The sequence below is a fragment of the Rhamphochromis sp. 'chilingali' genome (genome assembly GCF_963969265.1).
Source record: "Rhamphochromis sp. 'chilingali' genome assembly, chromosome: 10".
Classification (NCBI taxonomy): Eukaryota; Metazoa; Chordata; class Actinopteri; order Cichliformes; family Cichlidae; genus Rhamphochromis; species Rhamphochromis sp. 'chilingali'.
The window spans coordinates 20,646,287-20,667,721 of NC_137937.1; the positions used below are offsets into that span (position 1 = coordinate 20,646,287).

Genomic DNA, 21,435 nt, shown 5'->3' on the forward strand with positions numbered 1-21,435 from the left:
ATTCAGAGATCCTCAATTATTAGGGTGGCTGTGGCTACAATAGCTTGCCATCACCAGTGTGTGAATGTGTGTGTGAATGTGTGTGTGAATGGGTGGGTGACTGGATGTGTAAAGCGCTTTGGGGTCCTTAGGGACTAATAAAGCGCTATACAAATACAGGCCATTTACCATATTTATTTATTTCAGTTTTAGTGCATGGGTGATTGACTTCTTTACCTTACTGATGAATGCAGCGACTAATCTTCTCTGAGTTCCCTTCAGTTATTGACTCAACCAGTGGAAGTGAATCTCTGGTATGACAGCAGCACAAGTAAGACACAAGGTGTGACAATAAATTGTCACCTCGTGTGACAGTACACTGATGTACAAAATTGGCTCGAATAATCAAAGTTAACATGAAGCAGGCCAGCGATTTAACTTGTTACAGTTTACCTATACACAGATTCCTGCAAAAGCTCAGAAAACAATGTGTAATCTTTGACTCTGGATGATAACTAAACATCTGTAGTGATGCAAAGCTGATGTCATCAATAACTTTGTCATGGAGACCAAAAATGAATAACATAAAATCTCAGTTAGAAACTGACAGCATTTGACAGACATGAGCAGTCAGGATGATCACGAAAAGGTGCTCGCTGTTGCATTAAAGGAGTGTAGCACTCATTATTTTTACACTTTAAGTGATAGGAAATGCTGATGCTTCCTGGAAATCGAAGTATGTAAGATGCTATTTACAGTCTTCAAAGTCAAAGATCCCCCACAAAGCTGGGGCAACTAGTAGAATCAACTATATCTTTTTTTTTTCTCAAATCAAGACTTAAGAGAATGTGTAGAGGCTAAAGCGACTTCAGCGTACCTCCCTCCATTCTTGAATTCAGTTCAGCTGGCGACAACACAGACAGGCATCAAAATGGGGACATATTGGCCCTTTCTCCATCTGAAATGTTCACAAAAATGGTTTTCTTGACTCCCCTTTAGCTCAAAAGTCAGGCCAAATATGGCAGAATGAGTAACTGATGAAGGATAAATGATGGCATGAGATGAATGCACTCCAGGTCAATTGTGGACTTGCTTTATGCCCATCTGGCACATGCTGACATGAGCTAACCCTCTCAGCTGTGAGAGCAGATAAAAACCACACGAGTCTGCAGTTAAAATCATTGATGAGTGCTAATTCTGTTATTAACTGCCTTAAAAGCCTTGTGCTACTTTGGGATTAGTTAGGCATCTCTAATCTTTAATGCATTCCTGTCATATGCTTTTATCTCTTATAGCAATGTTTTAATTAATGTTTAATGTCTATGCGGCATTTTTTTTTTTTACAAGCTTTCATATTATTCTCTGTGCAGAATAAAACAAATGTTGTTTATTCACAGGTTGCTACATGCGTTATCATGATCTTCACACCAGCTGACATGTTAACTTAAAGTACACTCCAGAGATGACCTGTCATACACTATTAAAATAACACGGTGTCTTTCTGCTGCTGGCTAGAACTGTGCTTCTAGAGGTAGAAAATCCATCTGCCCACCTGGAAAAAAAGCAACCTGTCAGGGCAGGAAATAAATCCCTCTGGCACAAGCATTGTGCCTCTTCCCCTAACGGTTCGCTCTTCTCCATCCAGCCTCTGTGGAGCAGTCAGTCTGCTTGCTTTTCTGTCTGAGGCGAGGCTTTGTTCTGGGTGACAGAGCTGGGTGTCAGAGATAGAGGATCTCGTTAGGGAGTCAGAGGGGGAGAGCGATGGTGGCACTCTTTGCAATCTCTGGAGTATGGATGGTTCAGCAGGCAGGGATGAGGGGGTCTCAATATGTATGAGAGTGTGCAGGAGAGCCACACTGAGAGCAACAACTGCCCTTAGATGTCAGCATCCGAAATACCCATGTCACTGCAGGATCGACTCTCGGTGGCAGAATGACAAGTGCTTCTGCAAGACGATTTGGGAGGTCAGGATGTGTGTTTTTCCCCTCAGGTGACAAGATAGAGGACAGAGAGCTGTGTTTGGCTGCCCTTAACATGTCCACGAACACCTCCACGAAATGAAGAAAATCAGACTAAATCAGACTAAATCAGACTTGTATTTTTATTTTTTATTCCTATTTATTCTATTTATCCCCTTTGTATATTTTATTTATATTTGTTTCTGTATTTATATGTGTGTGTGTGTGTGTGTGTGTGTGTGTGTGTGTGTGTGTGTGTGTGTGTGTGTGTGTGTGTGTGTGTATATATATAACAATTCTGTAACTGTAACTTCGGTCGTTGCTGTGCTTTTTTTGGAAATCGAATTTCCCAGAGGAACCCACCCGAGGGATTAATAAAGTTCTATCTTATCTTAAAACATATGCAGAAAATGAGCTTTACAGACCCCTCGACTTCATACGAATATTTTGCCTTTGTCTCTGTTGAGGTTTTAGTGGAGAGGTTTCACACAGGAGACAAGAAACAAATAATGACAGTTTTAAAACTATAACAACAACGACTCCCTGTTTATATTGTTCACCTATTTACATGCAAACTGCATAATGTACAGAAATCAGCTGCACTGTCATCATTATATTCAGCGTTCAACAATTCCAAATACAATATATGAGAAAATTTTACATGCATTGGTAGCTTTTTCTGGCTTTGCATTTCTTTTTCTGTCCCTGATGCTTTTTTCTTAATACAGCGAAGCGGGTTTCGTAGTTCAGCCACACTCATACATGACAATACCCATGCATTAAAACCATTTTGCACAATTTACAGTAAGGTTGCCTCTTTAAGGTGTTATTGCTCCACCCAGCCCTTTTCTTCTGTGTGGTTGTTGACTGTGCTGCAAATACTATAAACACTTCCTGCTATCATACTGCTGCTGATATGATCTTTCTGAATAAGCTGCCCCACAAACTGTGAGTTAACTGAGTGAACTTGCATGGTACCCGTACAGGGAATTGTAGATGATTAATTTTACTGAATAACTGAGGTGTAAATACAATAGTGAAGAGTGTGTGTGCATCTTCCTCGTGACATTTTGCCTAAAGCGGCGCTCATGATTTATTCAGTTTGCATTCTTGTCTGCCTGTCCTGTTTCTTCCAATCACAAAGAATTTCAAAAAGATGCTCCCTCCATGAATGTCTGGACAAAATAGATAATGTGCTATGTTGCCGTGTAAATGCTGTACCATTTGTCTTCTGTCTTTGCATCTGACTGATGGTCTTGCTGGTATCTTTGATTGTGTTAAACACTGTCATATTTGTTTGCTCGTCAGTAACATATCCCCTTGGATAACAGTCATGCATTATGTACCAGCTTCATGTACCAGCATGTCAGGTCCTGCACCAGCTTGAAGAAATGAGCAGAGTCAATAGGTGAGTGAATGATCTGGCGAGAAAGACAGGGGACCAAAATAATTGGGTCTCCGTTGAGGGACAGCTATTACGATGGCCCTCCCTGAGGCGGTTCTTGCTATTTCACTTATTATTGCACTTCCACATTGGCCCGTGTTGTTCAGAGGCGTGGGTGAGCGAGCCACTAGTTCTGTCAAATGCACACAGTGATGACTCAGGAACCGTGAGCTGCTCATTATTTCCTTCACCCACCAAGAAATGACTGGCAGGTGACTTGTTTTGGTTACTTTGGTAATACACAGATGGGTACAAAATAAAATTAGAGCACCTTATAACCTGATTAAATATAAGACAATCCTACTGGATGACAACCTTTGATTTTGTGCGCTCGCCTGAAGGCGCCTGCCTTTAGCTGCTTTTCTAGATATTATAAGGATTTTCCAATGCAGGGTGATGATTTTGTGACAAGGGAAACTAAATCACACACTTGGTGGAGGTCTTTACACAGCTCAAGTAGGGATGGCTTTGTTTTTAAGGGTGGGTGTATCATTTGAAATCCATTAATAGTAACACCCAAGGAAAGCCCCCTGGTATCACCAACAAGTCAGTAATCAGATCTGTCACCGTGTTTCATGTATAGTCAGAGTTTGATCCAACTGTAAATAATGCCCTGAGGTGATTTGTGTAATATACAGTGTAGGGAGAAAAGAGGAGCTGCTCAGCCATAGAAAACTATCCCATGAAGCTCCCAGTATACAGTTATACAGAACCAGCAAACAAACTTTTACACACTATGCACCTCAGCAGTCCTTGACTCCCACTCTGACACTTATTTCTGGTTTCAAAATACTTCCACGTTGCATTAATACCAGTTACAGATGATTGTGGAACATCTAGAAGGCAAGACGTTTCGCAAACTGACCTGTTGCATCAGCAGCATCCTATTACAGCATCTCTCTCAAGTTTAGTAAGTTCTTTAAAATCACCCATTCTTTCATAAATGTTGGTAAAAGCAAACCGTATGACTGGCTGCACCACAAAGGTTAAGAGGTGCGGCCCAATATTTTGTCTGTGTATTGTTTGCTCTGCAGAAAACGAAATAAAGTAAATAAATCAACATATGGATAGTTGGCTCACTGCAGAGAAGGCTGTAATTTGTTTTCTTTTCTGAACCCCAGAAAATAAAACCAGATGACTTTTATTGTTAAGCGTTATTAAGTTTATCCATCGTTTCTTTTGTCAAAAATTCATTAACTTGTGTCTGCTTGCATGGTTATTAGACTCATCAGAATCTGTGAAAATGTGTCATTTGCCATGTAGATAAAATAGGTTTATTTCACTTTAACACACTCTTTGACATCTCAAAGAAATGTACACATCACTGCCTCCTTCATATGACAGAGTGATCAGTCTGTGTTGACGGCAGGTGGAATCTGAGCAACCGAGGCATTCAGCGCCAACGAGTCTCATAAATCACTGTGGGCCCATATGGTAATCATTCTAGGATCCCATCTGGAGGCTGATTTCATCATATTAAACAAAAACAAACAGCCAGCGGCATCTTCCTTTCCATCCATTTCCCGCCAGCTTCGCATTTTAAAGTCCTGCAGTTTGGAATCAGAGCGCCAGAGCTTCATTTTCTGCACACTTCGTAGCACAAACAGACTTGAACCCAGCTGCAAACTGAAGAAAGTTTAGCATTAGAACTTGCAAGTGATTACTTAGCCGACCTTTAGTGAAAACAATTTATATTGTGTCACATATCGATTAGAATAGTGTGACTTATATACTCTTGCAATTTGAGTAGAACAATGTTGTGACACAGAGATTACAAGCATCATTACTGGGAAGAAAACAGTTTCTAACTGAGCAGCATACAGATTTCTTTGTAATCTGCTAAACAAAAGATTTCTGACAGAGTGGGGTGGTGAGGGGCAAATCTAGTAATTTTAGTTTGTTCCGCGTATCAGTTTTGGTTAATTTAGTTGTAGCTGTGATGCCCAAAAAGATGCACCTTTGCCCCTGTAAGCTAACAAGCTGGTTAAGGCTTCAGTCACATAGACCTAGAACTTACTGGTGACCACAGTTACCTGCTACTATTTTACCTGTTTGTGATTAATTTGACTGCCAGCAGACACCCAGCAAATATGCATTTGTTCAGACCAGAGGTTATCAGACCAATGCCAACTGGTGACAAAAATCCCCCCAAAATAACAGGAAAGTTGATGAAGGAGGCACCACTTTTTTGTGTGAAGGGAGGCTTTTAGCCTTGTTTTTGGATAGAGACAGTGTAGCTGGACAGCAAAGTGGGGAGAGAGAAGGGAAGACATGCATGACAGGGCCACGGATCAGACTTAAACTCAGGCCGTACGTCATATAGCCACCTGCTCTTCCACTGAACTAAACTGGCACCCAGCAGTGCAGTGTTGAGGATTTTTTTTGGACTAAATTGTGCATTAGACATAATTATGGATGTAAGTAAACTGTATACTGATGTTATGATCGTTTTCCAGTGTGACCCATAGTGAAAATAACCCAAAGTCCTTCATTTAGAGATTAAAACAAACAAAAAACAGCATCTATATCGCCATAAGCATGTTCTGTTGTCACCGAATATATGGGGATGAAATACAAAATGACACTTTCCTGAAGCTGTTTATGGGTCTGATGGTCCACTTCTGGTCACACAGAGACTGACCTGCCAAGTGGCATCAGCTTGGCTTGAAAGGTGTATTTTTCTCTTAAAACAAAGAGGTCAAAGCAACAGGTCAGTAAAGTGGAAGCAGGCCTTTCTTTTCATGCATTTTGAGCTTTTTTCTCTGTTTGTGCTGAAGGTTCTATGGTCGCTTGTCTTAAGGACAGACAGCTGTGTGAGTTCTTCTTTTGGTCTGAATGAACAAGAGGCTTTTAATGGAAAGATTTACCTCTGGGTCTTGTTGGTCTGTCTGTGCACACTACAGTTGGTAAGCTGCCAGCTGTAATCCTCCTGAGGGCGATCTCCATGTATGAAGATGTTTATCTTCATTGAAATGTCCTTCAAGAGGCCTGAAGAAGTAACTACTTAAAGAATTACAAAAAAGAATACATTTCACACCAAATACTCTTTTTTTCCTTATATGCTGTATTTCCATTTATGTTTGCATGAGTATTAATACATTGCTGTACCTATTTCCTGTATTCTGAGTAAAATATATAAAATAAAAAAGAAATACATGAGGTGGTTGAAGACTGTATTTTTGGAATTTCCTTTTTGGGTGTATATTTGTCAAAGATTCCTTTTCAGAGCACAAATTATTTAAATGACTCATACAGCTGTGATTTACTAAAGTTTCCAGCAGGCATTTTACTGCAAATTGCATCATTATTTCAAACCGAAAAAAGCGTGTCTTATTTTGATAAGTTGAGAAAAGTTGCTGCCAGGAGCATAATTCATTTGAATTGCAGTGCAGCGGGTGAAGTTGGCATAAGCAACACATTGTTGTTCCGTGTAGCTGCCAAAGCTTTGCCTCTGTCCCAAAGTCATGACTGATATCTTAGCCTAAAACATTTAGAGCGAGCCCTGCATATTTCTGCACTGTTTTAATGTAACAGAGTGCAATTTAACATGGAGTGTTGGAGGGAGGGATACAATAGTTAGTGAAGACAAGACTCATGCAGGCCACAGAGTCAGAGGGCGAGAGCAATATCGCACGCCCACATAACAAAACACATGAGGCCTACTGGGACCTTAGCAACCTGAATTTCACAACAGTCCAGGCAGATATTTTAATGATAACCACAGACGGGTTTGTCCGCTGAGCTCCTATAAAACAAAAAGCAAAAAAACCCCAGTCAGTGCATTGTAACTGGATATAGATTCTGGTTGCTTTTGTTTATATAGTTCCATTTCCCAACAACTGAAACTTGTGGTAGTTTACACTGAAAGAAAAGATGCTGTGCAATATCGCAGACCAAAACCCAACAGTGGGAAGACAAAAGCTCCCTCTTTACAGGAAGAGTCAATCAGTGCTTCTGCAGTCAGGAGTGAGCTCTAATCAGGTGATTGACTGGACTACTTAACTTGCAGCTGCGTTGATGATGGCCTCTAATGAGCCACAGGGGCAGCCAGTCAGACCTGAGAGCGCCAACATACGTATGCAAATAAATCTTTGACATATGCTCATCTCTGCTCGGTGTACCGGGAATGTGGGTAAGGGGTTTATCATGTCAGAAAGCTTCCTGTGATTCTGATTATCTCTGTTGACTCATTTGGCATGTTTAAGGACTCCAAAACAACCAAGTGTCTTTTTCCAAGTCTCTGTCACAGTGATATCAAGATACCTTTTTTCACTTTGAGAGGCAATTGTCTGAGTCTATCTGAGATAAACAAGGACAAATAACCTCAGTAAACCTGAACACAAATCGGCGGTTTGCATGAACGAAATGGCCCGTCTAAGTCCAATCGCATGTTTATTCAGCATACAGGTTGTAGGTTGTATCAGTGCCTTGCTGTTCTCAGCAGCTATACTATTTGGCGAAGCTGAGTCTCTAAATGTGTCCATTATGATGGTGAGTTCCTGCCTGATAGACTGTTCTAATAAAAGACTTAACAGGTATCTGAGGATGTGCTGTGTGATAAACTGATAAAATCACATCCTGAGGTTAATGGCACGCTTTGTTCTACAGATCAGTTTACCACAGCATCTATTTGCAGTACTGTGACTCAACAATGCATCCCACTTTAATCTAAGGTAAGCAGATTTATGCCAGTGACGGGTGAATCTCTGCTAGACTCTAATGTGTAAAATGGATTTCAAGCAGTAGAGAGGAAAGCAGTAATAACACTCAAGTTACTTCAAAATACAATTCAGATGGCCCACAAGCACGAGTGAAAGCTGACACTGTACAGCAGAGGACCCTCCGGCTATGAGGGGAGAAGGGTTTGGAAGAAGAAAAAGTGTGTTTGAAGCTTAAAATCAGCCCGAGTACACACTGTGGAAATCTACACAGTTAATCATTTTCATTGGTATCAGTATTACCATGGCAATCAGGATATAAGGAAGGAAGTTTTTTTTAAGTATTGATGTCAGAAGATATGAAATAGTAACTTTCATTTCCTCAAATTTGTGATCAAGTTCATCACTTGACTCACTCGAATTAGGAAATTGCAGTGATGTTATTTATTTTTATTTTTAGAGGAGCACATACCCACATGTTGAACCTCGCTGGTTCTCATTTTATTGTTGAATTAACTCTCCAGCAAGCTTTCAGGGGGAGCTGAAGTAGAACGATCAGGCTGCACAACAAAACGAGGGAGTCTGCCAAACACAAAAGAAGTCTGGGCAAAGAGCTGCTCCATTTTCGGTGCTGCTGTAGTCACATTTTGTGGATAAAAAATTCCACTTGTGGCTCAATGCCAGAGTTACACATGACCAGTTTGCTCATGTACATTTCCTCTCAGAATGACACAGGGTTAACTCAACGATTGCTCAATAGAAACCTATTCTTAAAATATCAGCTCTAAGGTACAATCTCTGTGCCTTTCGCAGAAAATGTAACAAAAAAAACAACACATGTATGATTGCATGAGGGCACTTTTTTTTACCATTTTAACTCATCAGTGTAAAACAACAGCATCTCAGTGGGGAGATAGTAAAATGTTACAGTATGTTGTACAGTATATGAATTAATATTAAAGATGTTATTTTGTAGATGTTTTTTAGAATATTTGATTCACAAAGAATGCTCGAAAAGTAAAAACAAGAGAGAAACAGTGTTAAAACACAGTTCAGTAATATTTAATATTAAAAAAAAAAATTAAAAACACTGAAATTGAACAAAAAAATCCATATTTATAGTTTTACAGCTGTAAAATTGATTCCAAATACCAAGGCATAACCTGCACCAGACTACGTTTAGGCAGCTGAGACGTTAATAATGAAAGTAATATACAAACCGCATTCCAAAAAAGTTGGGACACTAAACAAATTGTGAATAAAAACTAAATGCAATGATGTGGAGATGGCAAATGTCAATATTTTATTCAGAATAGAACATAAATCACAGAACAAAAGTTTAAACTGAGAAAAGTTATCATTTTAAGGGAAAAATATGGGGATTCAAAATGTCATGGTGTCAACAAATCCCCAAAAAGTTGGGACAAGGCCATTTTCACCACTGTGTGGCATCCCCCCTTCTTCTTACAACACTCAACAGACGTCTGGGGACCGAGGAGACCAGTTTCTCAAGTTTAGAAATAGGAATGCTCTCCCATTCTTGTCTAATACAGGCCTCTAACTGTTCAATCGTCTTGGGCCTTCTTTGTCACACCTTCCTCTTTATGATGCGCCAAATGTTCTCTATAGGTGAAAGATCTGGACTGCAGACTGGCTCCTACGCAGCCATGATGTTGTGATTGATGCAGAATGTGGTCTGGCATAATCTTGTTGAAAAATGCAGGGTCTTCCCTGGAAGAGATGACGTCTGGATGGGAGCATATGTTGTTCTAGAACCTGAATATATTTTTCTGCATTGATGGTGCCTTTCCAGACATGCAAGCTGCCCATGCCACACGCACTCATGCAACCCCATACCATCAGAGATGCAGGCTTCTGAACTGAGCGTTGATAACAACTTGGGTTGTCCTTGTCCTCTTTGGTCCAGATGACATGGCGTCCCACACAAGAACTTCGAATCATGACTCGTCTGACCACAGAACAGTCTTCCATTCTCCCGAATCTTCGGATGATGTTATGCACAGTTGATGATGATAACTGCGAAGTCTTTGCAATTTTTCGCTGGGTAACACCTTTCTGATATTGCTCCACTATCTTTCTGAGCAACATTGTGGGAATTGGTGATCCTCTACCCATCTTGGCTTCTGAGAGACACTGCCACTCTGAGAAGCTCTTTTTATTCCCAATCATGTTGCCAATTAACCTAATTAGTGTTAATTGGTCTTCCAGCTCTTCGTTATGCTCAAATTTAGTTTTTACTCAAATTTGTTGACACTGAAATTTTGAATCAAGATATTTTTCCTTTCAAATGATACATTTTCTCAGATTGAACTTTTGATCTGTCATCTATGGTCTATTCTGAATAAAATATTGACATTTGCCATCTCCACATCATTGCATTCAGTTTTTATTCACAATTTGTTTGGTGTCCCAACTTTTTTGGAATCCGGTTTGTAGATTATTGCTGTGAATGGCTTATTTCTAATCTGTGAACTCTTCCACTGGAGACCTTGCAAACCAAGGCCATGTATATCGCAGTGCCTTGCTACAGCTAAGGATGCTTTATGAGCATAGGTTGGTGAAGGACAACCTCCTCATTTTTACTGTGCCATAGTTCTGAACCCAGTGCACTGCATAATTTTTAGCTTTGACACCCTCGAGAAAAACAACAACAACCTCTCTCTCTCCCCTTTCTGTGTAAAGCAGAACTAATGGTACCAAACTCTACAGAACCTGCAGTATTATCTTTATTGACAATTTTTAACATATGTTTTTATGATATTCCTTTAATGCTTTAAGTGCTATCACCCTTATCAAAGTGACCCTTTAAAATCCAAACAGTTAAATATCTGCATGCTTAGTGAAAGTATGAACAATGATCTCCTGTCCTTTATGAAAGCGTAACACATCTTCTTCATGAGGCAGGAAGTTGTGTTTTCTCACATGCACGGTGCAGCAAAGAAAAATGTGGTTACTGTGTGTTTTACTGTTTATACGTGCGTGGTTATTTTTAACCTTACCTTCACTAACACATCCATCCAGCAGAGTCGTTCTGAGTTAAAGTAGTTTTGCTGAAATGCATCATGAGGTCAGCTAAGCAATCTGCACATAATATTTCCGAAACTAAGTTTGTTACTTGTTGCTATCTACCATATTATCTCATGACGGCAAAGTAAGAGGGGCGGCCTGTGTTTGTGTGTTGTTTTTAGATAAAAGTACTGTAAATAAACCATGAGTGTGTTTCATAATGTGAGTGCTAAATTCATAAATTCACAACAAGTAATCAATAAATATAACAGCTTACATAACACTATGAGCCAAATATGTAACCTCTAAAAGCTTGTTTCAGTGTCTGGCTTTGGTCATGCAAAATAAGAACTCATGTTAAAAAAAATGTGAGCTACAAACAAATTGGTTTCCTCAATTTGTTAGAAAGTTTAAAACACCTTCACATTTCTCGTTGGATCACCTCTCTGCCTGATGGACCCAATCAGTGAATTATCTTGTAGAAAAGTGGAAGTTTGAGATGCAAAAAGGAGTCACGCCTGAGCGCACTGCCGTCCTCCTCACTCATCACAGCATTTCTACACTGAGCAACTTTGCCATCTGTGTTTCTTCTTCTTGCAGCTGTTTCCTCGCGGTCAGGAGAAACCCAGAACGTTAAGGAACGGCTGTGTCTGCCTCCGTGATTATGGCTCCATGCAGCAGGACAACCATTGAGAGCTAATTCAGTCATTAAAATGATAACAGACGTGTGTTTACAACAGCTGCTGCACTTTGTGCGCATTAGTTGAATCATCTGCATCAGAGGTTGGCGTTGCAATATCAAATTAAAATCATGTTGACCAAAGCTTAAATAAACAATGTGCTCTGGCTTGCTTCCCTTCCACATCTGGCCAAAAGCGTGCAGCTGTCAGAGACAGAACCATCAAAGCCAAGTCACAAAACTCACACTGGGCAGCACATGTGTGGCAAATTCAATACTTTTGTTATTTACGTGCCAGAAGAAGAGAATAATAACCTTTGCTGAAGTAGGATATTAATATTTAACCTTGCCCACTGATCATATGGGTAATAATAATAAGTAATAGCTAATAACAGCCTAATGCTGCGGTTTCTAGGACTACGATCAGTCATCAGTAATTTGATATATAAAAAAGTAAAAAATTGTTTAGGTTGAAAAAAGAAAAGAAAAGAAAAGAAAAGAAAAGGAAAGAAGAAGAAAAACATCCACAAAAAACAATCAAATGCCTCAGAGCTATTAAAGTGCAAGACCACAAAATGCAGTAGTGAAATTAGGAGATGGAAGTGTTAAGAAACCACCCTGTCAGCTGACTTTGGTTGCATGCTGTTTCTTATACCTCTGCAAGCATTATCTCAGCTCAGTTGGTACTGTGCACTGGACACGATCATCACCAGCAGAGAACAGTTGTTGCTGCAGGTATGTTGTTGTTGTTGTTTAATTATATGCAGTTATACACAAAGATGTTTATTCAGATTAAAATTAAAATGGGAAACATTTGTTTAAATTAAATGTTTGTTTGTTTGTTTTCACAGAAATTCCAAACATATTTTCACCCTTAGAAGAAATGGATTATATAGAAAATTGGGACTATGACTATTCTGAAAATACGTCCTACACTTATAATGATTCCTCCAATATCACTACACATGAAGAGCCAGTTTTTCAGCACAAGCCAAAATGTGAAGGCTCCTGTGTGACTTTAGTCATAATTAATGTGATCATTTTCCTGCTGGGCACCTGTGGGAATGCTTTGGTCATCTGGATTTCTGGCTTCAAGATGAAGAAAACAGTCAACACCATATGGTACCTGAGCCTTGCGTTCTCTGACTTTATGTTCTGCTCCCTCATCCCATTCACCATTGCCTACACGGTGACTGAGGATTGGATTTTTGGCAGTTTTTTGTGCAAGTTTATCCCGTCAGTTATGTTCCTCAACATGTTCAGCAGCATCTTCGTCCTTGTCCTCATCAGTGTCGACCGCTGTGTTTCAGTCATGTTTCCAGTTTGGGCTCAGAACCAGCGCACTGTTAGAAAGGCATTAGTTGCTGTTGTCATGGCGTGGTTGCTCGCCATCGCAGTTAGCATTCCCTCTATGATTTTTCGGGATGTTAAGGAACACCTAGGTCGGATGATTTGCTTGAACAGTTACACACACCAACACGGTCACAAGTTTGTCGCAGTGAGCCGTTTCATCGCTGGCTTTGTTATCCCTTTCATCATCATTACCATCTGCTACTCTATCATCATCCTCAAGCTTCGAACCAACAGGATGGCCAAAAACACCAAACCATTCAAGGTGATGACTGCTCTGATTGTTGGGTTCTTCATCTGCTGGCTTCCGTACCACGTGTTCATCCTGCTTGAGCTGAACCCCCACCACCACAACCTCACCATTTTGAAGATCGGACTCAAAGCAGGCACTGCTTTGGCAGCAGCAAACAGCTTCCTCAATCCTGTGTTGTACGTTTTCATGGGCAACGACTTCAGGCGTAAGTTTAAGAGCTCTCTGCTTTCAAAGATGGAGAATGCAATGGGAGATGAAGGTCGTACCACCAGCCGTTACCTGTCCAGGTCCAGCTCCATGGATGGACGAGCCTCTACACACATCTAGATGTGCAAAAATCACCCCAAACTGTTTCAGTCAGTTGGTTCACTGGACAACAAAAATAATGTTTAAAAATGTGCAATCAATGTAAAATATGTCTTTACTGTGAATGAAATATGTATATTCCAGCTGTAAAAATGACCATGTATTATACATTAGACTCAAAGCATTACCTGTATATTAAGTGTTTACTAAAATAAAATAAATTAAAAACAATCGTATGATATACTTTCATGCATCAAGGAACACAAAGTGGTGCATGCATTTGCAGATCACTTTCTGATTCTTGCGGCACTCCTGCATGGTTGGATGGTTATAGAAAGCCTGATTTGACTGGTAAAACACTAAAACAAGAAGGAAACAACTTGTGTCTGTTGTTGGAACAGACACAAGTTTTGACTTGCTTTCTTGATATCTTAATTAAAAGTTAAATAAAGGATGGTCAAGAGCACTCACTCTAATTATAATATAACAACGCATTATAGTTTCATGCTGCAACACTTCAATAAGTGTAACTGACCACAATACAGAGTAAGACAGGGTGAAGCTCAGCCAATCACACACTCTGTATTCACAGATACTGTGCAATAATTTATGTTATGTCATGTATGAGTGCTATGAATGTAGTTGTAGTTGTAAAAGTTTGACTTTTGTTGCTGCTTTTCTTTGTTTCTGAGATTAAACAAGATCCATTAAAGTTAGTTCTCTGATTCAATCTCGAATTTCTCAAAAGTTGAGGCTTAATTTGTATTTGGAGGCTGTGCTTTTCAAACAAACAATCACTTACTGAAAATGTACTCATTTCTTATCTGCAATGAGATATGCATTTGGGAAACTGTAAAAAAAAAATGCACAGACAACACTAACATCAGTTAAAACTGTGCTAAGCAATGCGTTTCTGGTGATGAAAAATCTGTAGCAGCCTTCCAGTTTATCGTACATCAAGCTGTTTGCCAAGGAAAAGATAGACTTCTCTCTCAAGGCCAGTTTTCATTTTTTGGGAAAATGTGAGGCAAGAAATATCAAGAATAAAAAAGGGCAAGAAAGGAACGAAGCCATCGTTAGTAAAATGTGTTAATTTTGTCAGAAAATGTTGTCGTGGGGGAGCGAGGTTTGAGTAACATGTGAGGCCAAAATCCTTTCTTTTCACAGCTTTAATAAACTAAAAGAATTTTAATGTCTGTTGTGCATCCGCATTTCACTGACAATTCCAGTTATGTCACTAACATTTTATTTGCACCTGTATCTGATCCAACGGTATCACCTCCGCCTCTGCACACCAGTAGAACCACATGACATATTTGCACACTGTGTTTGAGCCTAATTTTGAGTCTAAATTAGGCTCAGAGATAAACACTCTTAACATTTTTAACCTAAGAGATATCACAACAGGAATTTAAGAGTCTGGGGATTTTTATTCACCATCTGGCTGAAGGACCGATGAGCTCATGCATGCCAAGGAATCCATCGTCCACTTGTTCAAACTTCACAAGAATCACTCCTCCTACACCATTAGCGAGAATTTAGTCAAACTCACACAATGATCACCTAACAGGTCTCACCCAAACTGGGCTGAAGGTCAAGGTGACTTTTGTCGTGTCAGATTATCATAGGCTTCTCCGATAAATGTCTGTGCACTTTTGTATACTCATTGTTTTCCACACCTTAATTATTATTGGCCATGAAATAATATTAATAATAATAAAAATACTCTGGAACTAAAACATTTTTATTTGGTGGTGAAGTAGATTAAATCATCCTTGATATGGCTGTTTGTGAGTCTCACTGACTTCTCAGTGGAGTTTAATTGTCTTAGTTTGTACAGCCAAGCAGTGAGAAAACCTTATCACCTTCCTTTTGTACTTCACACATTACAAAAACCAGTGAATTTTTGGTAAATCGTGGGCCGGATGAGTTCCTATACCTCAGTGACATTCTGCTGAAGCAGTGTAGGGCTGTGACAAGACACAAGTAGATTTCTCAAAACACTGGCAGTGAGTCACAATGAAATGTTGGTTAGAGAGTTAGAGACTCTCAACTATTTCTGATCTGAAGTTCAATTGTTTTTCTGGAGTTCTGCCCACTGAGGCTTCAGGAAAACTTTTATACTGTGAGTTAAATGTGAAATATATGTGGTTTACTGTGAAATGCCAGTTATTTCATCAATATTTTACTTGCATATATTGTATATGGTGCAATGGTATCATACCGGTCACTGCACAAGAACAGAGAAGCCTCTATTTCACAGCATGTTTGAGGCTATGTTTGAGTACGGTGGGGTGAAAGTTATGCTTAAAAAGATATACGCTCAAAACACTTGCATACACACTTTAACAGAAAGGAACAGTCTCTAATTTCTATGGTAGTTGTATTTTAATCAAGAGAGACAGAATTTCAACACAATACGAAACATGAAGTTATAAACTGATTTGCATGTCACTGAGTGAAATCGGTATTTTATCCCCTACAATACAATCAGAATTCTGGCTCCTATAGATGGGCTGTGTGCCACATTACAGTCGATCAATTTCAGATACTCCTGACTCAACTTGTTATGTGTGTAAAGCACACCTGTATACAGATTCAGTCTTTCTTTCGAATCTGTCCACCACCGTGGACAAGACCAAAGAGCTGTCAAAGCAGATCGGGGACCAGATTGTTGACCTGCACACAGACTGGAATGCTCTACGAGACCACCAGGAAGAAGCTCGGCAAGAAGTTACCATTATTCTGAAATGGAAGAAACATAAAATGACAATCAGTGGCCCTCAGGATGGAGCCCAAAACTACACAGGAGGAGCTTAAAATGACCTGAAAGCAGCTGGGACCACAGTCACCAAGAACACTTTTGGTAACACACTACACCCCAATCTTCCAGCATCCGCAATCCCCCTGTAGGCATGTTCCCACAGTCAAGCTACAGGACACACTGAAGAGGGGTCATGGATGGGTCCTTCAGCAGGACAATAACCCAAAGCATACCAACAAGTCCACAAAGGAATGGCTAAAGAAGAAGCACATTAAGGTGATGGAGTGGTCTAGCCAGTCTTCAGACCTTAGTGTTTTTGAAAAATTGTGGTGGGAGCTGAAGCTTCGAGTGTGTGAGAATCTAGTGAACAACTACAAGAAGCGTTTTACTGCTGTGGTTGTTGACAAGGGTTTCTCCACCAAGTAATGAGTCAGTGTGGGGTCCAAATACATCATTCACTCAGTGACACACAAATCAGTTTATGACTTTTATGTATGACTCACTGCAAAAATGAAACTACTTCAGATGAAATATCTGAGACTGAGGATTCAGAAGGGGATCAAATAATTATTTCCCACGCTGCAAGAAGATTCACAACTTAACAGGAAGCATGAGAGGAATTGAGTTTTAGTAATTTTTTAAAATGTTGAAACAGTGTAGGGCTGTGGGGAAACCCTTAAAGCACAGATTACCTGAAACCCTGTCAATGAGTAACAATGAAATGTTGGTCAGAGATTTAACCTTTAAAGCTGAACTGTGTTTGTAACCTGCCCACGTATAAATGTGAAAGAGTTTGCTTAAAGTCAGGAGTTCTACAAACTGTGTCAGAAGCCACTGGATGGTTTCTGTTTACAGTCACCACAATCAGTCCTGTTTTAAAACCAACACACATAGTTGCTAGTAAGTATTCTACTATGACTTTAAATGTGATCTAGATCATGCTGGAGGAAATGCTGGCAAACCTGACAAAAACCATAAGTAAGTATTAGGGTCATTACTCAAAAACTAAGCAATTTGTCATGTGCAATTACTGCTGATTACGTGACTTTTTGGTTACTCTGTGGCCTGAAATGCATGGTAACATAATTACAAGTTAATACAAACCTCAGGCTACAAACCAATCATAATAGGGACACACTTTTTTGATACCGGTATATCATTGATAGCCACCACACACTCAGCCTGTCATTAACCTGTTATTAACTATTAAATGACTATATGATGCCTTTGCTTTGCCTGTAAATCTCATGAAGCTTTGATCATCAAGATATTTTGCAAATGTGGTTTTCATAAAAGTGACTAAGGCGCTGTCAGACAGTGTATGTGTACCTTGACACCAAGCTGTGGCTTGGTGTAGGAACATCATTGGTTTCTCCAGGAAATGTTTGTGGGTGATGTGAAAAAAAATGAGGCACAGATGCAGTGTTGTCTTTAGTGTCAACTTTTACAGAAAATATATGCCACTATACAGTTTTACCATTGATGTTTAATTCGTCTTTCTTCTCTGGCGTCTAGCTTGTACGCTTTTTTGATTATGATTATTCTTTTGGAGTTCTGCATCATTTATCTATTTATTTATTAAATTTTTGTTGTTCAAGCATACACTTTTTGCTGCATGCTAGACATATCTTCAGTGATCTACACTGGCCTATCGGCTGTTACAGACAGCCTTTCCCAGATGACCCAGCCGGGGTATGCCAGGCCCCGGCTTGTATCCAGGGATCCTCTGATATGTATCACCCTTCTTCAGCCAAAGCCAGCTTCTATGCTGCTTCCAAGATTTTTTGACAGTTTTACTCATTTGGAGTCTCCATATCCCCAACAGCAGTATGACTCAGTGTAGAGACTGGCCTGCAAAGACTTTCACCCCTCTCACCTCTCACCTCACACCTTCCACCTCTGCCTCTGACAGCTGGCAACTAGGTCCACGTCTTTCTTTCCTGAGCTTACTGTACTCTAACTGGTCTTCCCACGGGACTGTCAGCTCCAGCATAACACACTAACTTCTTTCAACTTTCTGGATAACTGGACAGTGTCTGGTCTGAGTGTGGTGGGTACAGTAACGTCCAGGAACCTCAGCTATCTCCCTGGGACAACCAATGTACACTTTATACAGCTCTTATTTAGCTTCAGTGCTGAGGACGCAGCTTCACTGCACCAGTTCCCACAGCAGCCACTACCTAAAACACACAGTGAAACATGCAAGTATAGCAACAGAGGCTACAACATCACAAGCCTGCATGTCATCCCTGCTTTGGTTACATGATGAAGATCAGGCTCAAGCTGCCGGGCTGCGGTTGGCTTACACTCGGCTTTAACATCACTCTGGGTTCTTGCCTTCGAGCTTTGTGTTAGCATGCTGTCTGTGCAGATGCTTCAAAGGGTCATTTCAGCAGCACTGGATAGATGTTTCTGTCCTGGATACGGTTTGATCTTTACCATCATGTTATTTCTCTTTGGTGCAGTACAAATAAAAGTATAGTTCACATCTCCACTCATGGAAAGATGCAGAGTGGTCTATTTCTTCCCAGCACAACTGACATTAGCTCATTGGAACTTGCTTGCAGGAAAAAGGCACAATGGATGATTTTCTTTCTCTCTAATCACAGATCATCCAGATAACTAGCTGTAGTTGACTATCTGATAGTTGTAACTGTACAGTAATCTATTATATTACAGCATTTCAGAAATATATAATGCGTTTCGTGATGCCTTTCACCCAAAACTAGACAGCTGTAGTATAAATGCTGTTTGGTTTTTGGTTGGGAAGAGAAAGACAAGACAAGAAATATCTCGCTTACATCCGTCTGGCAGAGGTCACAGAGGATGAATCCTGATATCTTTGGTAATCCCTTCAATTTTCCTCCAGCCAGTAGGAGGTCAACATTTTGGCTTTTTCTAATAAACTGCCAATAATTTCAGCACAGATATCCACAAGCCTCAGGTAAATTCTCATGACTTTTTCATTACGCTCACTTTTCCTCTTGGACAACCCAACCACCGAGGGCAACAGGCCAGGGTACTCCTAGTGCTGGTCCCAAGCCTGGGTAAATGAGGGGGGATAGTGGATATATACGTAGGACAAAGGATGTTGAATATGGAGCTGTGAGGCCGGAGTAAAAGGGCAAGACCATGGAGAAAATTCATGGATGTAGTGATGTAGAGCAGTGTAGGGATCGGATGAGATGGAGAAAGGGCACAGCCAAAAGATAAAGAATTTTCATCTTGGACCTCTAGAAGCTGCCATTAATTTTTTTTTTGTACAAATATTTAAAGATAATTGAGTTAGTTCTCAAACTCAATTAAAAATACTCAAACTCTTCATTTTATTTGATTTTTATTTTGTCCAAAACTTTGCTAGTCAGACTCAATAATTACTGCTAATTAAGTTTCACTAAAAGGTCCAAGGGATCTGGAAAAGTAACAAAAAGCATTCGAGAAAAAAAAGAAATGAAAAATAGTTAAATCAAAGGTTTTTATTACTAATTAAACTGAAAGAGATGGTTAGGTTACTATCATCTTTAAAAGAAAGGAAACACAACAAGACCCAGGAGCTGATCATTAAACAGAAGAAGGACTAAATCACCAAATTACAGGGTCAGAATCACAGGAGGCCGAAATAGACGTGCTGTCATGTTATTATAAGGTGGTGAACACGGTAAACACAGACGGCAACCTCTAAAGGGATGAAAAATGAAGCCCTGGAAGTGCTACAAACTACATTCATGGTGGAGAATGAATCCTCACAGAGTGAAAAGACACAACTCTGCAGGAGAAACATACATAACAACACACTTTTACTACAGCAAAGTTTAAAATAAGACAGTGTTTAGCCTCCTAAGAATAACCTACATTTTTACATAACCCTCTTTCCTGCTAGAAAAAAAGAAAGAGAGAAGGTTGGTTTGTAAGGTGCATTCCTGGATCAAGCAAGAATTGGGAAACTGTTTGCTTTCTATGTTGCAGCAGGTTGTTTTCTCAGTTCTCTAACATGTACAGCGTGTTGCTAAAAAGAGAGAAAAAGATGTCTCTGTTCAAACTTTCTTCAGCTGTGTTTCTGGTTTCACATTCTAAATGGGCTAAATGAGTTTTCACTTGTTTTATATTCATTTTGTACTATTTTAATTTATAAACAGTTTGAATGTTATTGCGTCCTCACTGGCCACATCATTAGGTAGGTCTGTTCAACTGCTCATTAATGCGCATTTATGCATGTCGACATTGTGCAAACCAGCTGCTCTTCCTTAGAAACTGGCATCCCATCCTTTATCAATAGTTGAGGCTGCTGATGGTGTAATGGTGTGGGGGATACTTTCCTGGCACACTTTGGACAAACTGAGCATTGTTTGATCACCACAGCCTTCCTGAATGTTGTCACTGAGCATGTCCCCTTTATGACCACAGTGTACTTATCTTCTATCCTACTTCCAGCAGGATAACACACCACACCGCAAAACCCAAGCCATCTCGAACAGGTTTCTTTAGCATCACAGTGAGTTTACTGTGCTGGCCTCCACAGTCACCAGCTCTCAAACCAATAGAGATAAGGTGGAGCCGGAAATTCACATCATGGATGTGCAGTGTGATGCTAATATGGACCGAAATCTTTAAAGAATGTTTCCAGCCCCTTGTTGAGCTCTTCTGAAGGCAAATCTGTCTCCAATGTTTGTCTTTCATATACCTGTTTTGATATTTAACCTGCTAAAAGAAATTAGCACGTGCATGTTAGCAGCACACGACATTAGTATTTATAGCTTTAGGTAACGAAGCAGAACGCTTGTCAGTGCTTAGTCTTGTTTTTCTCTTGGCTGCGCTCTCAGAGGTTTACAGGAAAGCCTTGTTGTGCACACTGAACCATAAAACTACAGAGCGCCTAAGGGTCACAGCAGGAAAACACTTTTTCTCTTACCTGTAGTCACAGGCAGATTGCTATTGTGATATGGTATGCGATATATTAATAAAAATGTTTAAGACTACTGCAGATCGTAGCAGATTTCTAAAAATTCAGACATGAGTC

The 21,435-nt window shown here is 39.9% G+C and overlaps 1 protein-coding gene across 1 annotated transcript; it reads left to right on the plus strand.

Annotated features, from left to right (window-relative positions):
* The first annotated feature begins 12,376 nt into the window (after window positions 1–12,376).
* cmklr1 (chemokine-like receptor 1) lies at window positions 12,377–14,350 on the plus strand. The gene is made up of 2 exons (XM_080893877.1): window positions 12,377–12,480; window positions 12,597–14,350. Exon 2 carries the CDS (start codon window positions 12,629–12,631, stop codon window positions 13,673–13,675), a length of 1,047 nt encoding a protein of 348 aa, XP_080750003.1. The 5' UTR covers window positions 12,377–12,480; window positions 12,597–12,628; the 3' UTR covers window positions 13,676–14,350.
* Window positions 14,351–21,435: the final 7,085 nt, after the last annotated feature.